At 51.6% G+C, this 22,950-nt stretch overlaps 1 protein-coding gene across 1 annotated transcript in view; it reads right to left on the bottom strand.

The window, feature by feature from the left end:
* Positions 1 to 12,722: 12,722 nt before the first annotated feature.
* The window catches only part of PROK1 (prokineticin 1), a 48,229-nt gene continuing 38,001 nt past the window's right edge, over positions 12,723 to 22,950 (bottom strand). Inside the window, exons 2-4 of the mRNA XM_035252435.3 lie at positions 22,194 to 22,497; positions 19,418 to 19,543; positions 12,723 to 13,827 (exon numbers count right to left, since the gene is read on the bottom strand). Coding sequence (XP_035108326.1) covers positions 13,708 to 13,827; positions 19,418 to 19,543; positions 22,194 to 22,460 — 513 coding nt within the window. The 5' untranslated portion in view covers positions 22,461 to 22,497 and the 3' untranslated portion in view covers positions 12,723 to 13,707. The remainder of the gene's footprint in view (positions 13,828 to 19,417; positions 19,544 to 22,193; positions 22,498 to 22,950) is intronic.

The raw sequence follows: 22,950 nt of genomic DNA, 5'->3' as shown, positions 1-22,950 counted from the left end.
TAAAAATAAATATACTCTTGTGAACCAAATATCATAAACTATAATCTAATGACTGTAATATATACCTTTCGAATACTCAGAATATAAAGAGGGACAACTTCAGGTTTTACGTCCTCTCTTTGAACATCTGCAAAACTCACTCCTCCCTGGCATGGGTTCTGGGGTCCTGGTCACTGTGAAAAGGGGAGGGACAGGGTTTGAGTCATGGGGCGACCTTGGCAATGTCGGTTACGCAGCCCTGGGTCCCTGGGAGCCCAGCGTGTGCTCAGCGCCCCTGCTCTGCCCTTGTGACAGTTATCCCTCCCAGCCTCGGCGTCCTCATCTGGAAACATCCTCCACCTTGTAGAGTTTGGGTGATGATCAATGAGGCCATGCAGGGTGCCTGGCAGCAGCAGGCACTCAATGAATGCAGGCTCTTGTTATTCTCCTCTCATCTAATCACCACCAAGAGCATGCAGGAGAGTTGCTATTATCTATATTTTACAAATGAGAAAAATGAAGCTTAAAAAAGTTAAGTCGTTCCTCAGCTCCAAGATCAGAAGACAGTGTTGCCAGGATTTCAATCCAGGACTGGTTTCTACCCCAGCCTGCTCGGACCTCGTTTAACAGATGAGAAATACGAGGTTCAGTAACACTGGCAAGAGTGAAAGCTCAGGTGAACATGGGGGCTGGGCAAGTGACGGAGAAGAGGATGTTAGCCGCCAGAAAAAAACGAACAACAACGAAAAAAATCACCTGCCAGAGATTCTACCAGATGAGATCTGTCTTGACTAAACTATAGAGTGGGCATGTAACATTACATGGGCCGACAAAATACTAGAGATTGTGCTTCAAATTCTAAATTTAAAAATACATGTTGAAAAATAATTTTAGGAGAAACCAGATCAAAAAAGAGAAAAAAAATGTAATTAATTTAATTCTCTTCCAAATTGTTTTATTTTAGAGGTCTCACTATGTTGCCCAGGCTGGTCTCTAACTCCTGGCCTCAACCAATCCTCCTGCCTCAGCCTCCCAAAGTGCGGGATAACCAGCGTGAGCCACCGGGTCCAGTGTCCTTCTGATTTTTTTTGAAGCATGATGCAGGCCGACACCTGCAGACCAAATTATCTGCAGGTCAGATGCTAACTGCAGCCACCAGCTGGCCACCCTGAGGAAGGAATAGTGGAGGCCAAGATCCGGAACGTCTGAAAAGAGACCCGGTAGGTTCCGGAACGTCTGAAAAGAGAACCAATTCCCGAGTTAGTGCCGCTGTGGGAACCCACAGCTAGAGATGGAGGACTTGCCATTTTCCAAGAGATACTGGAAATGTGGATGTGGGGAGAAATACACCAGCTTTGAAATAAGAGCAACCATTTATTTTTACACCGCAGACAAACTAGCAGAGGTCTGTAGGGCAAGCCCCTCCTCCCACCCAGTGACAGTCCACAGGATGAGCCACTTCACATACTGGCAAAGCCCAGACAAGGAAAAATCTCCAGACTCCAAGGCTGTGATGGAACCAACCAGGGACTTCTGCAGCCTGGACCAGATCAGAATGGGAGCAGAAGGTCCCGAGGGGAAAGGATGGGAGGAAGAAGGAGCCTGCCAGGTGCCCAACCCCGACGGTCCCAGCTGAAGGAGACAGGTGTACAGACACTGGCTGGGGCATCAAACTCTGACTCTGACTTCGGGATTCAATTATTTTCTTCTGTCAGATTTTTGCCTGAAGCTATACCCAAAGATTTTCAGTAATCCCACGTCAATGGAAGGACTGCACAACATCTTGCCACATTAATTAAAGAGGATTCTTTTCCTCTGAGACGAATGTGTGTTAAAAATATCAAATATTAATCACTGGCAACATTAATTTATAATAACGCTTGTCTCCCTCTCAATGTCTAAGTTGACATCTGGCATGACTGCTTTGAAACTAACACCCACTCCATTGCAGGAGTTATAAATAGCCTGAGTTAAAATCTTCACCTTGAACTGAACAGACGGACTCCACAGGGTGGTTTACAGAACGAAGAGGGCAGCAGCATGCAATAGAATCCTGGGGGGGTCTACGTGGGGTAGCAGTCAAAGCATTTTTAAGGCAGCAATCCTGAAGTGGGGGAGGGTTGGGGAGAGGGGCGTGAGCACGGAGGGCCCTGCCCCACTTCCTTCCTGCTCCTGGGGTTCAGGGCTGTTGGAGACCAGCCTCACTCCCACCTGGCCCATTTCATGAGCCATCAGAGGAGGGGGTGGATGCGGGCTGTTCTATTCCACCTTGATTAAATGCACAATCCAGTTTCTATACTTGCCTTTTGAGGACTGGTTGGTGCAGACACTGTCTTTTATTGAAGAAAGGACAGAGCCCACTTTATATAAAGAGAAGGAAAAATTCATCTATCAGCCTACAAAGCACGTTCACTCCGTAAGCCTATCTTGCAGTGATATCCACAATTACTGTGCCTCTGCCGAGGGCCTTGCTCCTCACTGTGAGTCCTCACAACAGCCTCACAAGGTAAGCGCTAGTGGGAACGTATTTTACCAATGAGGAAATTGAGTTAGAGGAGCAAATTCCCCCAGGTCCTGTAGCTAGGCAGTGGCAGTGGAGCAGGATTTGAACTGAGGGAGTCAATGGGGCCTTCTTGCTTCACCCCTTTCCAACATTCCCCAAGCTACTAAAACTTCAGAAATCCAGATCCAGTGGCTCTGGGATGGGACACAGGACTCTGGGTACTTGACAAGCACCCCAGGAGAGTTTAACCCCAGGGGAGTTTGGGGGAGCACTGCTGAGGGTGGCCTCATGACAGCCTGTGGGCAGGCAGGGGTTACTTTTCTCACTAACCAGACGGAAACAGACTCCGACTCCTCAGGTGCTGAGATATGACTTTTGGTCCCAGGCCTGCCAAGAGGACCTCTGACCGCCAGCCTGAAGGTCAGAGAGAGGACAGAGCAGGGAGAGAGGGTGCTTCGTAGAGTGGAAATAGTGGGGGCAGAGTGTGAGAAACAGAGGGGGAGACATTGGGGGCAGTATATGATTCCACTTCGGATTTTACCCAGCTTCCCAGGGGCTCAAGGACCTCTGGGGCAACCAAGGAAAGCTCCTTGTGGCCCATATGCTTTGCAGAAAGGCCGCCTCCAGGTGTCTCCTGTGACCCAGGGCTCCTGGGAAGGCACAGGGTAGCTAAAAGTATGGTGACGGCAGGGAGCATCCCCCCATCAGAGGCACCCACAGGCCCCAAGGAGAGGAAGGAAATGGATTTCCTAAGACCAGAGCACTGATGAAGCACCAGCTCATCATTTGACAGCTGTGCATGCCAGCCAGGACACTGGGGCCACGACTTGTCCAACCAAGACTGCAACAGGGAGCTAAGGCAAGAACCTTCTCTCTCATCTTTCCCTGGCTGGGGCTGAATTTCCCAGGTGCTTAGTTTCCCTGAGAGCCCTCACAGGCTCCTTTCTCTGACCCTACCTGGGCCTGCACCAGGGCCTCTTCTCAGGACGCTTCTGGAAGGCTAATGAGACCAGGCATAGCCAGCCTGACAGTGCAGGCTCTCAAATGTCTCACTGTCCTTCCCTCCCGCTGACAGTAAGCTGCAGACTGCCTCTGCCCACAGGGCTACTGCTACCAAGATACCACCCTCAGCAGCTCCTGGAGTGGGGCAGCTACCAGAAGAGGGTCCTCACCCCCTGGAGACCCCTGGAGACCCCCTGGAGACCCTGAGCATCCCTTCTGGCAGCTCAGGTACTTGTCTCATCCCTTCCCAGCTAGGCCCTAGATGAAGCCAGAGAGCGTGTATGTAGAACACGTGCTGCCGCCTGGTTTGGGCCTCAGAGCAGCAGCTCAGCCTCCTCACCTGCAAGCCTTCCCAGAGTCGAGGTGGGGACCCAGCCGTTTGCCGGCAGTGAGGAAAACGATTGCCATTCAAGGGGCCTCCTCTCCCTCCTGTGCAAATGCCCCTCTCTTTGTATTCCTTTTCCCCTTTGTACATTGATGATTTAGGTTTTCACAAGCACCATAGGATCCCCTTCGAAGCCTAATTCTGGATAGAACAGACACAGGTGCACACACACACACCTGCTTCTCCCTCTCAGGTACACACACCCTGCTTCTCCCTCTCAGGTACACACACACCTGCATCTCCCTCTCAGGTACACACACACACCCTGCTTCTGCCTCTCAGGTACACACACACTCCTCTTCTGCCTCTCAGGTACACACACCCTGCATCTCCCTCTCAGGTACACACACACACCCTGCTTCTGCCTCTCAGGTACACACATACTCTTCTTCTGCCTCTCAGGTACACACACACACCTGCTTCTCCCTCTCAGGTACACACACCTGCTTCTCCCTCTCAGGTACACACACCCTGCTTCTTCCTCTCAGGTACACACACACCCTGCTTCTCCCTCTCAGGTACACACACACCTGCTTCTCCCTCTCAGGTACACACACCTGCTTCTCCCTCTCAGGTACACACACCCTGCTTCTTCCTCTCAGGTACACACACACCCTGCTTCTTCCTCTCAGGTACACACACCTGCTTCTCCCTCTCAGGTACACACACCTGCTTCTCCCTCTCAGGTACACACACCCTGCTTCTTCCTCTCAGGTACACACACACCCTGCTTCTCCCTCTCAGGTACACACACACCTGCTTCTCCTTCTCAGGTACACACACCCTGCTTCTCCCTCTCAGGTACACACACCCTGCTTCTCCTTCTCAGGTACACACACCCTGCTTCTCCCTCTCAGGTACACACACCCTGCTTCTCCCTCTCAGGTACACACACCCTGCTTCTTCCTCTCAGGTACACACACACCCTGCTTCTCCTTCTCAGGTACACACACCCTGCTTTTCCCTCTCAGGTACACACACACACCCTGCTTCTCCCTCTCAGGTTCACACACACCCTGCTTCTCCCTCTCAGGTACACACACACACCCTGCTTCTCCCTCTCAGGTTCACACACCCTGCTTCTTCCTCTCAGGTACACACACACCCTGCTTCTGCCTCTCAGGTACACACACACACCCTGCATCTCCCTCTCAGGTACACACACACTCTTCTTCTGCCTCTCAGGTACACACACCCTGCATCTCCCTCTCAGGTACACACACACACCCTGCTTCTCCCTCTCAGGTACACACACACCCTGCATCTCCCTCTCAGGTACACACACACTCTTCTTCTGCCTCTCAGGTACACACACCTGCTTCTCCCTCTTCTGGACTTGCTAGTCTTTGCGTTAGCACTAAAATGATACTCTCTCTTAGCTGGAACTTCTCCTAATGAAAACTAGCCTCTCTACCACTTGGAAAGAAAAGGATTTTTATTATCTGTCTAACTGATTTCCTTCAAAAGTTGTGGTGATGGGTCAGGGCCGTGTTTCTCTGGGAGTAGGAGGTACAAGGAGCACCTGAGTCAGGGTCTAAGCTACAGAAGAGCTTGTTTAAGGCCCAGCAGAAGCAGGGTCCTGGCAGTGTTATCCTCCTTTGCTGCCTGGGAGCTGGCAGTCCAGGGGTGAGCAACACTCCTAGTGCTGCCTCCTCCTAGAAGGGAGCCGCAGCATGAGGCCTGTCTCAGGGAACACACCTGGTTTGGGAGGTTTGATTTGGACATAATCTGAGAAGAGCCAGGACAGACTTTAAAGCCCACTTTCCTTATGCTTTTGCTACAAAAAAAAAAATAAAAATAAGCAAATAGCGCCGTATTAAGATCACAGCCCGTATTGAGCAAACGTTCCATTTTACTGGAAACAGTGACTTGTGTTTAAAAGGTATTAGGAAGTACTTAGATAAGATTTGCGTATCCACGTTCCCAAATGGCGCTGTGATTGAGCTCTGCCTACATCGACCTGTGCTTCTAAACTTCAGGATAATAGCAACATGATCCGAACAAGCTGATTTCTTCCCAGCGCGTTCAGTCTGGGGAATGAAAGCACATCTGAGAAAAGGTTGTTCATTCCTTCTCGGACGTTTTATTAGTTTTATTAGTTTACCTCACTCAAGAGATACAGGTAATGCTAGTTTAGTGTTCTGATCAACATGCAGGTGCTGTTTTTATTCTTTCCATTATACAGATGAGGAAACCGAGCTACCGAGAAGTTTAGTAACTTTGGGTCAAGAGTCCCTAGTAAGTATCCAAACTCAGGTAGTCTGTGCAGTGAACCATTGTGCCCCCACCCCCAGAGGAAACATAATAGCTTTGCCACTAATTCAATGAGAAATGCCAATCCAGCAAAATATAAAATGACAAGAAAATGTCACGCTGCCATTTGACATATTTGTTTACTTAATCTTTGGGGTTTAGTTTTGAGACAGAATTTCACAGGCTCCTCTATGACTCGTCTCTGTCAGAAATGTGCCCACGGCTTCCTACTCACCAGTGTTTCTCTCTGTTTAGATCCAGTTAATCCTCCTCATTAATCTTCAGCTTCCACACAAGGGCCCCTCTGTTCTCACTAGACCCAGAATATTCTCCTGCCCTGTGCCAGGCCGGCCCCCACAGGAGCTCCAAATCCTTTCAAGAACTACACTCATGTTTCTCTTCCAAGTGGCACAGAAACAAATACGTCTGTGGCCGACGGGCAGCAGAGACTATCGAGTAGGCAGGGGGCTGAGACAGGAAAGGGTCTTCTGGACAAAACGACCATAAATCATATACCTCCTGTGACCTGGACCACACAGTCTCCCCAAGACCCAAGCACTGCCTCCAGGTGAGTGTCGAACCGAGACAGGGCAGAGCAGAGTGGCAGGACCTAGCGGGTGGCTGTGTTCGGGCCCCAGCAGAGCCCTTAGTCATAAATATGGGATGGAAAACCTCAGAGGGGAAGCTGACTCTTTTGCTCACCTAAAGTTGTTCACCCCAGTGATTCTGTGGCTTTGGGCTTCTGAGTCTAGGCACGGACCCAACAAGGGTTGGAGCCAGAAGAGGCATCTCATCCTTCAACCTTCCTCCTTGTCAGGTCCAGGGTCAGCTGTCCAGGATGCAGCTCTAAAGGGGGCACAAAACATCCCTGCAGTCAGTAGAAGGCTCAGAGCCAGTTAAGGCCTGTACCGGCTAACTCAGCCACCACATAGAGACCCCTCTGTTCCCACCAGGTGGGCAGTGCCCTCCAGCGGGAAAAAAAAAAAATTCCTTACACGCATCTTAAGATGCTGTCCCAGGACACTGAAACCCCAGACTGCAGCGTGCACGGTATGGTGCTTTTGTTCTGCTCGTAGATGATTTCTTTAATCATCTAAGTTGAAAACAGTTTAGTATGCCATTGGCATAGAAGATGTTTGGGTAGAAAAGCACATATAACAAATGCCTTATTTGGTACATTAGCAAAGACATACACAGTTCGGGTGAATACCAAATCGTTCTCTTCACCCTACAAAACAAATATTAAGTGAACATTTTTAAAAAATATCCATTTGAGGACCGGGCGCGGTGGCTCACGCCTGTAATCCCAGCACTTTGGGAGGCCGAGGAGGGTGGATCACGAGGTCAAGAGATCGAGACCATCCTGGTCAACGTGGTGAAACCCCGTCTCTACTAAAAATACAAAAAATTAGCTGGGCATGGTGGCGCGTGCCTGTAATCCCAGCTACTCAGGAGGCTGAGGCAGGAGAATTGCCTGATCCCAGGAGGCGGAGGTTGTGGTGAGCCGAGATCGAGCCATTGCACTCCAGCCTGGGTAACAAGAGCAAAACTCCGTCTCAAAAAAAAAAAAAAAAATCTCCATTTGAAGGAATAACAAGCCACGGTCCAGCCCAGAACGCCTCCTTGCTGGTTATGTGCCCCAGGGCTTGAAGGTCTCCTGGGTCCCTGGAAGCACCAAACCTCAGAGACCGTGAGCCCCGGCCCCTTCCTGGCCTCATCCTTTTCAATTCTACAAACTGAGGTTGAAGAGCTATTTTTTTTTTCTTTTTTAGTTTTTGGATTTTAATACCTTTAAAACAGCTTTTTGGTGCTCTAACTCACATACCAGACCACTCATCCATTTAAAATACACAATTCAAATAATTTTGAGGATACTCAGAGTTGTGCCACCATGCTTACTATCTAATTTTGAACATTCTTGTGGCCCCAAAAAGAACATTAACAGTTACTCCCCACTTTCCTACCTCCAGCCCACCCCTAGCCCTGGACGACAACTCATCTACTTGCTGTCTCTAAAGTTACTTACACAGGACATATCTGGTAAATGGAATGATACAAGATGTGGCCTTTTGTGACTGGCTTCTTTCACTTAGCGTGATGTTTTCAAGGTTCCTCCATGTTGTGGTGCATATCAATACTTCATTCCTTTTAACGGCTGCGTAATACTCCATTGTGTGCCTATCGCGTGTTGTATCCATTCACTTGTCATGCGATGGAAAAGACCTGTTTGTTTAAAGAGGACTCTTTTCGTTTTCCTTTCCAGCTCCCAATCAGAACAGGTTGTCCCCAATGATACCCAGACAGAGAATCTGTCCTCAGCCTACCTTGTGCTTCCTTCCCCCTCTGGTAGAATCTGATTTTTTGACACAACCCAGGCAAATCCTCAAGGTTGACTCTTGGGCCGGCCTCATTGGTCAAGGCTGACTCATGGGCCACATACACTGACTCACACCTGTAATCCCAGTGCTCTGGGAGGCCAAGGAAGGAGGATTGCTTGAGCCCAGGAGTTTGAGACAAGCCCGGACTGTATATGGGTCAAACTTTCAAGTAGCAATTTCTGGAACCCAGTGATTGTCACTGTCAAGGCTATGAAGAAGTAGGAATGCTGCTGTGGTCTGAATGTCCCCCGAATTTATGTATTGAAGCTTAACTGCCAATGCAACAATATTAAGAGGCACAGCCTTTGGGGGTGATTAGGTCAGACTAGGCCCTGCCCTTGCGCATGGGATTAGTGCCCTTATAAAAGGCTCCAGGGCACTGGCCAGCCCCTTCTGCCCTACTACCTTCTGCCATATGAGGGTATAAAAAGAAAGCCTTGAGGAGACTGTGAATCTGCTGCTGCCTTGATCTTGGGCTTCGCCGCCTCCATAATTGCGAGAAATACATTTCTGTCCCTTATAAATCACTCAGTCACAGGTATTTTGTTCTAGCAGCAGAAGTGGAGCAAGACAAACATCAAGGGCTGCCCTCCATAGCCCAAGGGTCTTGGCCCCACCTCGGTCCCAGCCCAAGCATAGCCACCCGAGACGAACACACACTCTAAGTAAAATCCAGTGTCAATCATCCTGCATACTCAGCTCTGAAGCAGGTCCCCAGCCGCAGAGCCTCTGCTGAGCTGACCTTTTCCTTTGGCTTTCTGAGACATCTGGCTTCTCCTTGGGTCTCTCCTCTGGCCACTGCCTCCTGGGGCCTCAGAAGGGTGTAGGTGATGGACAGGAGGGACAGCAGTCAGCATGCACTCACCTGTGCCTGCTCAGTCATCAGTTGGAATTCTATGGACTACACCATTCCATGTTCACTGTTAAATATTCAGCTGGAGTTGGCTTTAGCCAGCAGATTTCCACTTAATCTCCTTTGAGTGTTTCAGGCCCTCAGGAGAGCTCCCGGGATAACTGCTCTGGCCTCTACCCTCCTGTCAGTCTGTGTCTAGCCCTTCCTCCTTGGTGCAGAGGGCTCCAGGCTCTAGCCCACCCCCGCCTCCCTCTGGATGCCAGGGAGAGGGTGGAAGCATTAACCAAGGCAAATGACAGAAATGCAGGTTTGGGGAGGGGATCGAATGATGAAAAAGCCTTAGAGAGGCAGCTCTTCTTGTTCATGCTGTGTCCCAGGGATACACAAATGAAGGAACGGGACACTCGGTAGTGTTACTGTGACCCCCACCCATCTGAGGGGATGTTCTCAGCCTTTCCCAAAACCCGTCTGAAGAAGTGTCCAGGATGGCACAGGGCCCAAGCAGCAATTAAGCATTTTTGGTGTGGTCCATAGGGTGGCAGACTTCTTTCCATAAATGGAAACGCTGTCCCTCTAAACCTGTTCCTGAGTCTAACGTTTGGGTATATCTGCAGAATGGTCCCCATCTGCTTTGAAGAGTGGCCTCTTTCTGAGTCTCCCCTCTTTTCCACTTCAGATCTTCTGTGCTATACCCCACTTTAACCACTAGATGGAAGCAGACACCACCAGTTGGGGAGGAAAGTGTTGGCGCCATAAAAGGAAGTAAACGTTCAATTGAAGGCTCCTCCCTATCTTGAAGATTTGTCAATATCACCTGATTCCAATTTAATTTAATTATTTTAGAATTCATTTTTCTTGTAGGTACATTCTTATAAGTCAGTTATTTTTATATTTTTGAAAAACATATTCCTGAATATAAAGAATGCTCACAAATCTATTCTTCTTAACCTCCCCAGACTCCTCCTCTCTGCCCAGTAATAACAACGCAGACCAATTTTACATTCCTCAAAATTCAGATAATAAAAAATGAGAATGGTCCTAGGCAATATACTACATTTGATCAAAGAAGACAAGAACTCCCAAACCAGTACAGAAGAATGTGAAACTAAGACACAGAAGACAAATACAACAAAAAATAGATGTAAGAAATTGCAAAGGAGACGAAAACAAAAATAACAATGAAACCGCGCTGATGGACAGCCGCTGCGGCTCGCTCCTGTCATCCCAGCACTTCGGGAGGCAAGGGCAGGCAGTTCACTCGAGCACATGAGTTCATAACCAGCCCAGGCAAGAACGCAAGACCCTATCTCTACAAAAACATTTAAAAATTAGGCAGGCTTGGCTAGGTGCAGTGGTTTACGCCTGTAATCTCAGCACTTTGGGAGGCTGAGTCAGGCAGATCACTTGAGGCCAGGAGTTCAAGACCAGCTTGGGCAACATGGCTAAACCATATCTCTACTAAAAATACAAAAATTAGCTAGGCTTGGTGGTGCATGCCTGTAATCCCAGCTACTCGGGAGGCTGAGGCACAGGAATCACTGGAACCCAGGAGGCGGAGGTTTCGATGAGCTGAGATCGCACCACTGCGCTCCAGCCTGGCCAAGAGCCAGACTCTGTCTCAAGAAAAAGAAAATTAGCCAGGCTTGCTGGCACAAAGCTATGGTCTTAGCCACTCAGAAGGCTGAGGCCAGAGAATGGCTTGAGCCCAGGGCATTGAGGCTGCAGTGAGTTGTAACCATGCCACTACACTGCAGCCTGGGTGATAAAGACCCTGTCTCAAAAAAACAAAAAAAAGTGCATTGACTATGAACCTTTCCAGTCGGTATGACATAGTTTCAAGCTGTGCATCAGGATTTGTATAACGGGCCAGGTACAGTGGCCCACGCCTATCATCCCCTTGGGAGGCCAAGGCAGGAAGATTGCTTGAGCCCAGAATCTGAGACCAGCTTCAGCAACATAGCAAGACCCCATCTTTACAAAAAAAAAAGCTAGATATGGTGGCACGTGCTTGTAGTCCTAGGTACTTGAAAGGCTGAGAGGGGAGGATCGTTTGAGCCCAAGGGTTCTAGGCTGCAGTGAGCTATGATCATGCTCTTATACTCTAGCCTGAGTGGTAAAAAGAGACCCCCCTCTCTTGAAAAAAAAAAAAAAAAAAAAGGAAGAAAGAAAAGAATATGAAAATTGGTCCGATTAGCAGGTTGGTGCAAAAGTAATTGTAGTTTTGCATTGCTTTTAATGGTAAAATTGCAATTACTTTTGCACCACCTTAATAGATTACACAGCAGCAACGGGCATGTTAATGAGCACCACGGGGTGTCCTGGTGCCTGCAGCCACCTTCGCCTACCCCCTGCTGCTCTGAGACAGGACCTTGCCACATCCAGGATGGCTCTGCTTGCAGGGAGGGGCACAAGGTAGAAAAGAGCCCCACAAAGGCCCAGCAGGCAGCAATCAATGGTACCTTGAGGAAAGCTATGAATGGCAAAGGACAGGATGGTGAAAATGGAATCCTGGACGTGGAAGGGAACTTTATATCCAGGACCTGAGCCTGAAACCAAGAGAAAAGAGATTCGAGGGCTGCAAGAAAGCCCCAAGTCAGCACAGCAGGTGGCACTGTCCGTAAAAACGAGACAAAAACAAAGAAAGGACAGTGTCGGGGCCTGGCCTGGCTTGAGAGGGTCCTGGAGTAAAGACTGTCCTGGGTATCCCCTGAGCAGGGAGGGCTGGTGGACAAAGAAACACACACAGAGCCAGCCCTCCGGGACAGCAGGAGCACTCCAGGCCTCAGAAACCAGAGTCTTCCTGGAGACTTCTGAGCAATAGAATGGGGCATGACATACTTTCCTATTGTATGTTACATTTTTCTAGACTAAGAATTGAAGAGGAAAAGAAACAGCGAGACCAGGAAGCTACATTTAGAGGAAGCTCCCAGCCTCTGGGTTAAGATGGAGGCTCAGGACTTTGCCAGCTCCATCAGCAATGTGGATTTCTTCTCTCCAGGCACACAGTGGCCTGGTGGGGTGAAATACTTGATCTTAAACAAAAGGGCCCAAATTTTAAAAATAAGAGTTGCAGCTAAGCAGTCTCAGCCATGGAGTCTTCCCAGCCCCTGCCAGCTCACAGCCCCTTCCTGCCCCTAACCCTTCGGAGTAGCTCACACCCTGCCCAGAGCTCACGGGGCTGCCTCTCATCCTTTCTTCAAAAAGAACCTGAAACCCACTCTCTCCAAAAAACACGCCCCGACGGTGTGGGGGAGGGGAGGAACACCAGTCACACTCCTCCCGCACCTGCACACAACCTGGTCCTTGCCACAGGGACATAGGCCCTGGCTGAAACCCACGACAGGAACACCAGGCCACACATCTTGGTTCAGTTCACGCTTTTATTCTGAAGCCAGCAGGTTGGTGTGTAGTTGCCTTCCTGGTCTGAAACCAATGCCCCTTTCCGCCCCTGCCCTGCTCCCGCTCCCTTGCTCCCACCCAATTTGGACAGAGGACTGCCCCCCCTCAAAGTCACCATCCCACTCTCAGGGCTGATCCCTGGAAAGCAGCTGTCTAGGGAAACACCCTAACCGCCTTCTCATATGTCAGTATCAGATTAGATTGAACCACCACCATTTGCATTTTAATGTAAAAGCTGTGGGAATTGGGGGCTTCAGTGGTTAACTCGTAGAGTGTGGTAAGAGGGGGCCTTCAAGGCATGACAATTCAGGCAGAAAGTCAGACCACAGGCTGGCTGGGACTAGAGCCCTCAGGGGGCTGATTGACCTCCCTGGCTCCCTACACCAGCCTTGGGGTGACTGTCCGCTGCTCTCTGGGAAGAGCCTACCTTGAGCCTGTGGTCTAAAACTAAGGAGTTGACCAATCAAAGGAAGATGAACAACCCACGGATGGGTCCCCATAGACATCACAGAGAGGGCCTGAGGGTCAGGCCGGGACCTGGGACTCAGCAAGTCACCTGAGAGCCTGTGCTCAGGAATGTCTAGTTCAGTCAGAGGGGCACCTGTGGGGAGAGGGGCAGGGCCCAGGGAAGAGAGCAGGTCACCTGGGGAGGGGAGGAGGAATGTCCTTTCTGCCATTTGTCACTTCTCTGGCAAATGAGCAGGGAAGAGAACCAGGCTGGCCACCTCTCACGCCACAGCCTCAAGCTGGGACATCCTCAGGCCAGCCTGGGGACCATGTCATGATGGGAGATGTGTCTGCCTGTGTTTGTATGTGCGTACTAGGCAAGAGAGATCAGGGTAGTCAGTGCAGGCACTGGGAGAGTTATGGGAGCTGGGTTGCATGGCAGGAAACGCATGCACATCCGGGCTGTGCTCAGGAAAAGGATGGTGGGCATCCTGAGACCAGGCAAGCGCTAAAAGTTCATGTTCTTCAAGTCCGTGGAGCAGCGGTACCTGCCGTCCAGGAACCTGGAGCACAGCAGGTTGGGAGAGCAAGGACAGGTGTGGTGCTGGCGTTTCCCAAAGAAGGGGACCTAAGGAGAGAAGAAAGCAACACCTTCACCAAAGGGAGGCAGGCGGGCCTCCTGGCAGCAGTCTCTGCCCAGCCCAGCCCTGGCAAATGTCTGCCCCAACTCCCTAGCCCACCCCCCCATTGCACCTAGCACAACAATGCTAGCAATTAGAAATGAGGAAACTGAGGCACGGAGGGGCTAAGCAATGTGCCAAGATCACACAGCTAATTTGTGGAGGAGCTAGGATTTGCACCCAGGCTATCTGGCTCTGGAGACTCAGCACACACACACACACACACACACACACACACACATTGATTGAATGTTTGTTGCTCATCCATTATGGGCTCGTAATTCCGTGGTGGGTGCTGCAAGCCCAGCTGTGAACAGGACAGCCACCATCTCTGCCCTGATCCACAGCCCAGAGGAGTGCTAAACCACTGGGGTATCCCCAAGGAGAAGTTAGGAGCATGGGCCCAGTGTCAGATTGCCTGGGTTCAAATGCCAGGTCTACCACTTCCTGGCTGTGTGACAATCAGCAAATCATTTGGCCTCTCTGTGCCTCGGCTTTATCATTTGTAAAATGGGTCGATAACAGCACCTGCCACATATGGTTATAAAGAGGTTAAAATGACAAAAAGCACCCAGTATGAAGGGTGGCGTGTAGGAAGCACTCAGCATTAGCTTTTATTACCACTGTTGTCCTTACTGGGAATATGGATTTGCAGTTGAACCACCTGACAAACAGCAGGGTTACAAGGACTGCCACGTTGTCCGGCCTCTTACACCACTCCCTGCCCCTCTTCACCCTGGGACACGAGGTTGAGCGGGGCTGTGATTGGGAGAGAGACTGCTGGAGGACGCTCTGTGCCCAGATAAGCCCTGAGCCAGAGTGCAGGCAAGTCCCCAAAGAGCACGAAAGGTGCCTGAGTCCAGGTGGAAGGCGGCTGGTAAGGCTGAGGGCCTGTGCTCGGGAATGTCTGATTCAGACAGCGGGGGACATGTGGGGAGAGGGCAAGTCCCAGGGAGGAGAGCAGGTCACCCGAGAGCCTGTGGAAACGCCCTCATTGCTTCTAAGACGTTGATGTCAGACTAGATTGAACCACCACCATTTACATTTTAATGACAAAGCTGTGGGACTTGGGAGCTTCACTGGTTAGCTGGTAAAGTGTGGTAAAGTGGCCCCAGGGAGGGAATGCAGGAGGCTGTGGCTCCAGAGGACTCTGGACTGGGAGCTGGCTCTCAGGGAGCAGGAGCAGGGCAGGAGCTGTGTACTTAGGGCACGAGAGTGAGTGACTTCTTAGAAAGTGGGCACCTGGCTTGCCTCTTTGTAGACCTGACCAGGTGTGGAAAGTGATTTTGTGGGTCTTCTTTTGTGTTCCTGAAGGGAGCTCCCTACAGAGCAAAGGGCATGTGAGATCCTTTCAAAATCTGAATTCATCAGACCCGTAAGGGACATTAGAGGCAGTGAGTCTGCTCCACTCGCTGTCTGTGTGTGGCCCAAGAACAGGTGAGCTAATTTGCCCAAGTCCACACAGCAAATTATGGTCTGGGAATGCCCAGACCGTCTAACAGCCTATGAGATCAGCAGCACCCCTCCACCCAAGGCCGCCCCCCAAAAGCAAAGCGGCCGTGCCCGACATCAGGGAGGCATAACTAGAGCTGGCATCGAAAGCCGCCATTCCAGTCTCAGCTGTCTCATTGGCTGTGTGCCTTGAGCAAGTCACATGACTCTGCTGGACTCAGTTTCCTCAGCATTGCCCGGGGTTGCTGTGAGGATCAAATGGGACCAGCGGTTCTCGCCAACCTGTGCAGGAAGCCTGTGGGCAGATCACGTCAGACCAACCTGCGCAGGAAGCCTGTGGGCAGATCACGTCAGACCAACCTGCGCAGGAAGCCTGTGGGCAGATCACGTCAGACCAACCTGTGCAGGAAGCCTGTGGGCAGATCACGTCAGACCAACCTGTGCAGGAAGCCTGTAGGCAGATCACGTCAGACCAACCTGTGCAGGAAGCCTGTAGGCAGATCACGTCAGACCAACCTGTGCAGGAAGCCTGTAGGCAGATCACGTCAGACCAACCTGTGCAGGAAGCCTGTGGGCAGATCACGTCAGACCAACCTGTGCAGGAAGCCTGTAGGCAGATCACGTCAGACCAACCTGTGCAGGAAGCCTGTGGGCAGATCACGTCAGACCAACCTGTGCAGGAAGCCTGTGGGCAGATCACGTCAGACCAACCTGTGCAGGAAGCCTGTGGGCAGATCACGTCAGACCAACCTGTGCAGGAAGCCTGTAGGCAGATCACGTCAGACCAACCTGTGCAGGAAGCCTGTGGGCAGATCACGTCAGACCAACCTGTGCAGGAAGCCTGTGGGCAGATCACGTCAGACCAACCTGTGCAGGAAGCCTGTGGGCAGATCACGTCAGACCAACCTGTGCAGGAAGCCTGTAGGCAGATCACGTCAGACCAACCTGTGCAGGAAGCCTGTAGGCAGATCACGTCAGACCAACCTGTGCAGGAAGCCTGTGGGCAGATCACGTCAGACCAACCTGTGCAGGAAGCCTGTGGGCAGATCACGTCAGACCAACCTGTGCAGGAAGCCTGTAGGCAGATCACGTCAGACCAACCTGTGCAGGAAGCCTGTGGGCAGATCACGTCAGACCAACCTGCGCAGGAAGCCTGTGGGCAGATCACGTCAGACCAACCTGCGCAGGAAGCCTGTGGGCAGATCACGTCAGACCAACCTGTGCAGGAAGCCTGTAGGCAGATCACGTCAGACCAACCTGTGCAGGAAGCCTGTGGGCAGATCACGTCAGACCAACCTGTGCAGGAAGCCTGTAGGCAGATCACGTCAGACCAACCTGTGCAGGAAGCCTGTAGGCAGATCACGTCAGACCAACCTGTGCAGGAAGCCTGTGGGCAGATCACGTCAGACCAACCTGTGCAGGAAGCCTGTGGGCAGATCACGTCAGACCAACCTGTGCAGGAAGCCTGTAGGCAGATCACGTCAGACCAACCTGTGCAGGAAGCCTGTGGGCAGATCACGTCAGACCAACCTGTGCAGGAAGCCTGTGGGCAGATCACGTCAGACCAACCTGTGCAGGAAGCCTGTAGGCAGATCACGTCAGACCAACCTGTGCAGGAAGCCTGTGGGCAGATCACGTCAGACCAACCTGTGCAGGAAGCCTGTGGGCAGATCACGTCAGACCAACCTGTGCAGGAAGCCTGTGGGCAGATCACGTCAGACCAACCTGTGCAGGAAGCCTGTGGGCAGATCACGTCAGACCAACCTGTGCAGGAAGCCTGTGGGCAGATCACGTCAGACCAACCTGTGCAGGAAGCCTGTGGGCAGATCACGTCAGACCAACCTGTGCAGGAAGCCTGTGGGCAGATCACGTCAGACCAACCTGTGCAGGAAGCCTGTGGGCAGATCACGTCAGACCAACCTGTGCAGGAAGCCTGTGGGCAGATCACGTCAGACCAACCTGTGCAGGAAGCCTGTAGGCAGATCACGTCAGACCAACCTGTGCAGGAAGCCTGTGGGCAGATCACGTCAGACCAACCTGTGCAGGAAGCCTGTGGGCAGATCACGTCAGACCAACCTGTGCAGGAAGCCTGTGGGCAGATCACGTCAGACCAACCTGTGCAGGAAGCCTGTAGGCAGATCACGTCAGACCAACCTGTGCAGGAAGCCTGTAGGCAGATCACGTCAGACCAACCTGTGCAGGAAGCCTGTAGGCAGATCACGTCAGACCAACCTGTGCAGGAAGCCTGTAGGCAGATCACGTCAGACCAACCTGTGCAGGAAGCCTGTAGGCAGATCACGTCAGACCAACCTGTGCAGGAAGCCTGTAGGCAGATCACGTCAGACCAACCTGTGCAGGAAGCCTGTAGGCAGATCACGTCAGACCAACCTGTGCAGGAAGCCTGTGGGCAGATCACGTCAGACCAACCTGTGCAGGAAGCCTGTGGGCAGATCACGTCAGACCAACCTGTGCAGGAAGCCTGTGGGCAGATCACGTCAGACCAACCTGTGCAGGAAGCCTGTGGGCAGATCACGTCAGACCAACCTGTGCAGGAAGCCTGTGGGCAGATCACGTCAGACCAACCTGTGCAGGAAGCCTGTAGGCAGATCACGTCAGACCAACCTGTGCAGGAAGCCTGTAGGCAGATCACGTCAGACCAACCTGTGCAGGAAGCCTGTAGGCAGATCACGTCAGACCAACCTGTGCAGGAAGCCTGTAGGCAGATCACGTCAGACCAACCTGTGCAGGAAGCCTGTAGGCAGATCACGTCAGACCAACCTGTGCAGGAAGCCTGTGGGCAGATCACGTCAGACCAACCTGTGCAGGAAGCCTGTGGGCAGATCACGTCAGACCAACCTGTGCAGGAAGCCTGTGGGCAGATCACGTCAGACCAACCTGTGCAGGAAGCCTGTGGGCAGATCACGTCAGACCAACCTGTGCAGGAAGCCTGTGGGCAGATCACGTCAGACCAACCTGTGCAGGAAGCCTGTAGGCAGATCACGTCAGACCAACCTGTGCAGGAAGCCTGTAGGCAGATCACGTCAGACCAACCTGTGCAGGAAGCCTGTAGGCAGATCACGTCAGACCAACCTGTGCAGGAAGCCTGTAGGCAGATCACGTCAGACCAACCTGTGCAGGAAGCCTGTAGGCAGATCACGTCAGACCAACCTGTGCAGGAAGCCTGTGGGCAGATCACGTCAGACCAACCTGTGCAGGAAGCCTGTAGGCAGATCACGTCAGACCAACCTGTGCAGGAAGCCTGTAGGCAGATCACGTCAGACCAACCTGTGCAGGAAGCCTGTGGGCAGATCACGTCAGACCAACCTGTGCAGGAAGCCTGTAGGCAGATCACGTCAGACCAACCTGTGCAGGAAGCCTGTGGGCAGATCACGTCAGACCAACCTGTGCAGGAAGCCTGTGGGCAGATCACGTCAGACCAACCTGTGCAGGAAGCCTGTAGGCAGATCACGTCAGACCAACCTGTGCAGGAAGCCTGTGGGCAGATCACGTCAGACCAACCTGTGCAGGAAGCCTGTAGGCAGATCACGTCAGACCAACCTGTGCAGGAAGCCTGTGGGCAGATCACGTCAGACCAACCTGTGCAGGAAGCCTGTAGGCAGATCACGTCAGACCAACCTGTGCAGGAAGCCTGTAGGCAGATCACGTCAGACCAACCTGTGCAGGAAGCCTGTAGGCAGATCACGTCAGACCAACCTGTGCAGGAAGCCTGTAGGCAGATCACGTCAGACCAACCTGTGCAGGAAGCCTGTAGGCAGATCACGTCAGACCCTGCACAAATAAATGTACACGTCTGACCTGCAGTGCACTAAGTAAGTGGGTGCCTGATGGTGGGGAGGCACAGCAACCCCATAGCTGCCTGCTTCCCCTTGACATTCGGGGGCTGGATCTGGGCAGGATCAGCTGTCGGAGGACGGTGAAGTCCTCTGGAGCCACAGCCTCCCCAAACTTCCTCTCTGGAGCCAGACTCTCTAGCCCTCCTAGCTAGAGGAAGGCTCCAGGACCTCACTCCCTGCTCCCTGCATGGCTCACCCACATCTGTGCACCCGTGCAGTGTCTGCACAGTACCTTGTGGCTGCCGGGGTGGCACTCCTCACCTTCCCGCCCCAGCGGGGTGCACATCCGCAGCCCTCGAAGCCACAGGCTGATGGCACAGCAGGTGCCTGCTCCACACTGGACATCCCGCTCACAGGCCTGCAGGTGGGAGAGAGAAGGGAGCAGCCCATTAGTGCACCCAAGAGAAAGCAGAAGGGAAGGGTAGACCCAAAAAGCCTTTATCAGGACAGAGAAGGAAAAGGCTGAGAATATCACCACTCCCCCTCACCTTAGCCTAACAGAGCACCCTGGGCCACACGTTATTGCCCTGCTCATCTCGTGGGGAGGCTCAGGGCTTAGCGGGGCATTGGAACTGGATCTGAGGAACCGTCCAAGATCCTTGAGGCTACTCAGTAAGAAGAGAATCCTCTTTTTCTGACAAGGCTGGAGAATATAAGGCATAGCTTTTCTAGGGCTAGGAGGTGCACAATGAATGCTGGTGGAATTGAATTAATTAGAATTCTCAGAGGTGGGAGGGACCCTGATGGCCTAAATTCCTGGGTGGTCAGTGCTGAGCTGCCTTGGACCGGGAGTCTCCAGCCCTGACCCTGCACTGCGGTCAGTGCCTCCCCTCTGCACAGTGGCCCTGGTCCTGGCCCTCAGAGCCCCAGCCTCAGCCGACTAGCCAGCACCCAGTGAACAGGTGCCTCTCCCAGGGTTTCCCTGCTGACTTCCCAGATCTCCAGGGAGGATCACAGAACAGGGGCTGAGTGGCCCTGCCTGGTCTGGGGAAGGTGCCATTTGTAAAGAAAGCCACCGGAGCCCACGTTAAACAGAAGCCAGGGCTGGGGAAGACAGCACTCTGAACGGCTCCAGACTCAGGTGGGGACCTGGTGAAGAAGCACCTGCACTTTCCACTCTCAGAGAAGCTACATGGCTTTTCTGAGCTGAAATCCAAAGCTGTTTTGGATCACTCTTCTCCAATAAAACCTGTAGGCACCTTCCGGCTGCGGTGTGGGACCTGGCACGGCAGGACCTGGAAGCCGCCTACTTCCTCAGACCCAAGAGGGAAAGAGTAGATGCCAGCTCCACTGATCACGCAGAGGAGCTACAGGCCACCCAGCTGTGCTGATCTCCAGCCCAGCAAGGGCGCATCTCACACCCAGCCAGGCCCCGAAAGCTCAGGGTTGGGATATAGGAAGCCCCAGTTGACTTCTTCTCCCACAGAGGTGGGGCATTGCTGTCCCACTCCCAGAAGAAGGACCAGAAGGCCTTGAATGTGGGGACAGTCCCAGTCCAGGGAGCTGGGGAGTGTGGAGGGAGTGGAGCCTGGCCTCCTATTGAGAGTCAGACGCGGGATACCAGCAGGACCAGGAGGATGTGGGGAACCTGGAGGGGGGGGCCTGACATCCCATTACTGCCCTGTCCTAACCACTCATCTGTCTTTCCTGCCTTTCCCCTAACCTAGGGAAATGTGCATTCCTACTGAGCTTTTCACCCTGAGAATGTTTGCCTGCCGCTCTCAGATCTACCTGCCCTGCTGCCGCTCTGGGCCATGCTGAAGCTGGCACCTGTGTGAGGTGAGCCTGGCATCTGAGCAGCCACGCAGCGCGGCTCCAGCCCTCACAGTGCAGCAGCGGGGGCTTCTCCCCGTGGTTCTTGTCCTCCCAGAATTCCAAGCTACCCCCTCGAAGGGCAGCCCTCAGTGTAAACACTTCATTAGGTATAATTCTGCCTTTGCAATTATTATTATTTTTTTTTTGCTTTGGATCTCAAAAGCATTTCACTCGACTTTAATATTTGTTCTTTTGAACTCAGTCTTTTTCCTTTAAAAGAGAAAAGAAATCATTTTTCCTTTCTGTGAATAGTAACATTCACCCATTTCCAGGAATGGTTTGGCATTTCTCTACATTTCCATTCTCTATGTAAAAAGCTAGAGGAGGCTGAACTGAAACTTAGTTTCCCTGCTCCCCCCAACCTTTTTCTCCTGGTGGGCGGCTTTTATATGGAAAGCGCTCAGGTAAAGCACTGCTTTCTGCTGTAATAAGAATGGTCCTTCTACCATAACACATCACATGCCCCTGTTTGAAGGTGGTTCGAGGTAAAAGCAAACTTCTGAGAGAAAACCATGATTTGAGTATTTTGAACCAATTGTGCAGTGCCCGTATACTGAACCTCTGCTTTGAGACTGGATTTCTACTTGTACCCTCAGCTGAATGTCAGTGTCATCCATATTCCTCTCAGAACCAACAGGGCAGGCACAGAGGAAAGAGTTCCAAGCATATCCTTTCTAAGCAGAGGTTAAATTTACACAGTAGAAGGTAATAAGCTTATCACCTTTAATTAAGCTTACTGCCTTGAATATAATTTTAATATAATTTACATGTTATGTAAATTATATTAACATGCGAACCAGATCATTAATAAATACTAAAATTCACATAAAAGACAAATCAGTGTACACCAATCCAATTTATAAAGGAATTACTTATTATACAATAGGAATCTTCATTTTATCAAAAGACTGAACTTCAAAATGTTCAATGCTTTACTGATGTGTTTAAAACAGAATTTGATTCATAAACAGCTTCTCAAAAGCACATCCCGTTTGGTAGAGTGAGGTCTAACCTGTCTGAAAATCCCATGCAATCCCTCTCTGAAGTGCTATCCAATGCCTGACTCCCCATTCCCTTTGGTCCACAGCATGTCGAGCCAACAGAGCCTCCTGTGTGGTCCCTGGGCTCACATCCCATGCAGAGCCTGACATCTTCCCAAAACCAAGGGGAACAGAGAATGTTAGGCAACTTACCCCTGTGATCACAGCACAGTCAGACACAGTTACTAGGAGGAGCATGATTGAAACTTGCGTGGCACCTCTCATGGTCACTGGAGGTAAAGGCAAAACACTGCCCACTTGGATGCCTCTCAGTTCCTCCCGCTCAGCCTTGTGCCCGGCAAGCTGGAAAGGCCAGGCTCTCGTGCACGCCCCGCCTCCTCCCAGATGTCTACACTCAGGATCCAGGGCTGCCTGTGGATGCCTCGTCTCCGCTCTTCCCTTCTCCAACGCCGATGTCATTCAGATGATCTCAGAAGCGAAGATGAGACCTGAATCTCTAACAGCAGCAAATCGACATCAAAACCAATAAAAATGAATACTTTGGGGGCTTTGACAGTTGCTCTGACTCTCCCAAGAACGCAGTGATTCAGATAGTTAATGCACATTTCACTCGATGTTCTTTTCTGCCTCTGGGCATCCTTCTATCCTACTTGGGGCGGAGGGAAGGCTCTGGTCATGAATTAAGGGATTAGTAACATCGCCATTTATCCTTCCTGCAGCAAACTATGCAACATACGGGAGTTTTGGTTCCCTCACACTCACATCAAGAGTTATCTACGCCTTTACCATGGGCTCAACACAGAGGCAGCCGAGAAGACAGAAGAGGGTGAGGTGGCATCCTTATTTCTCTTAATGTTAAAGTTACAGCGAGGAGACATAAAACAGTGAGGGAAAAAAAGACCAGGCTTGTGGGGCTGGTATTCCTAAGTGACACACACAAGGATTTGCT

This window comes from Callithrix jacchus, chromosome 7 (genome assembly GCF_049354715.1).
Source record: "Callithrix jacchus isolate 240 chromosome 7, calJac240_pri, whole genome shotgun sequence".
NCBI lineage: Eukaryota > Metazoa > Chordata > Mammalia > Primates > Cebidae > Callithrix > Callithrix jacchus.
The sequence above is the reverse complement of the archived record's forward strand: the minus strand, read 5'-3'. Positions and strand labels throughout refer to the sequence as shown.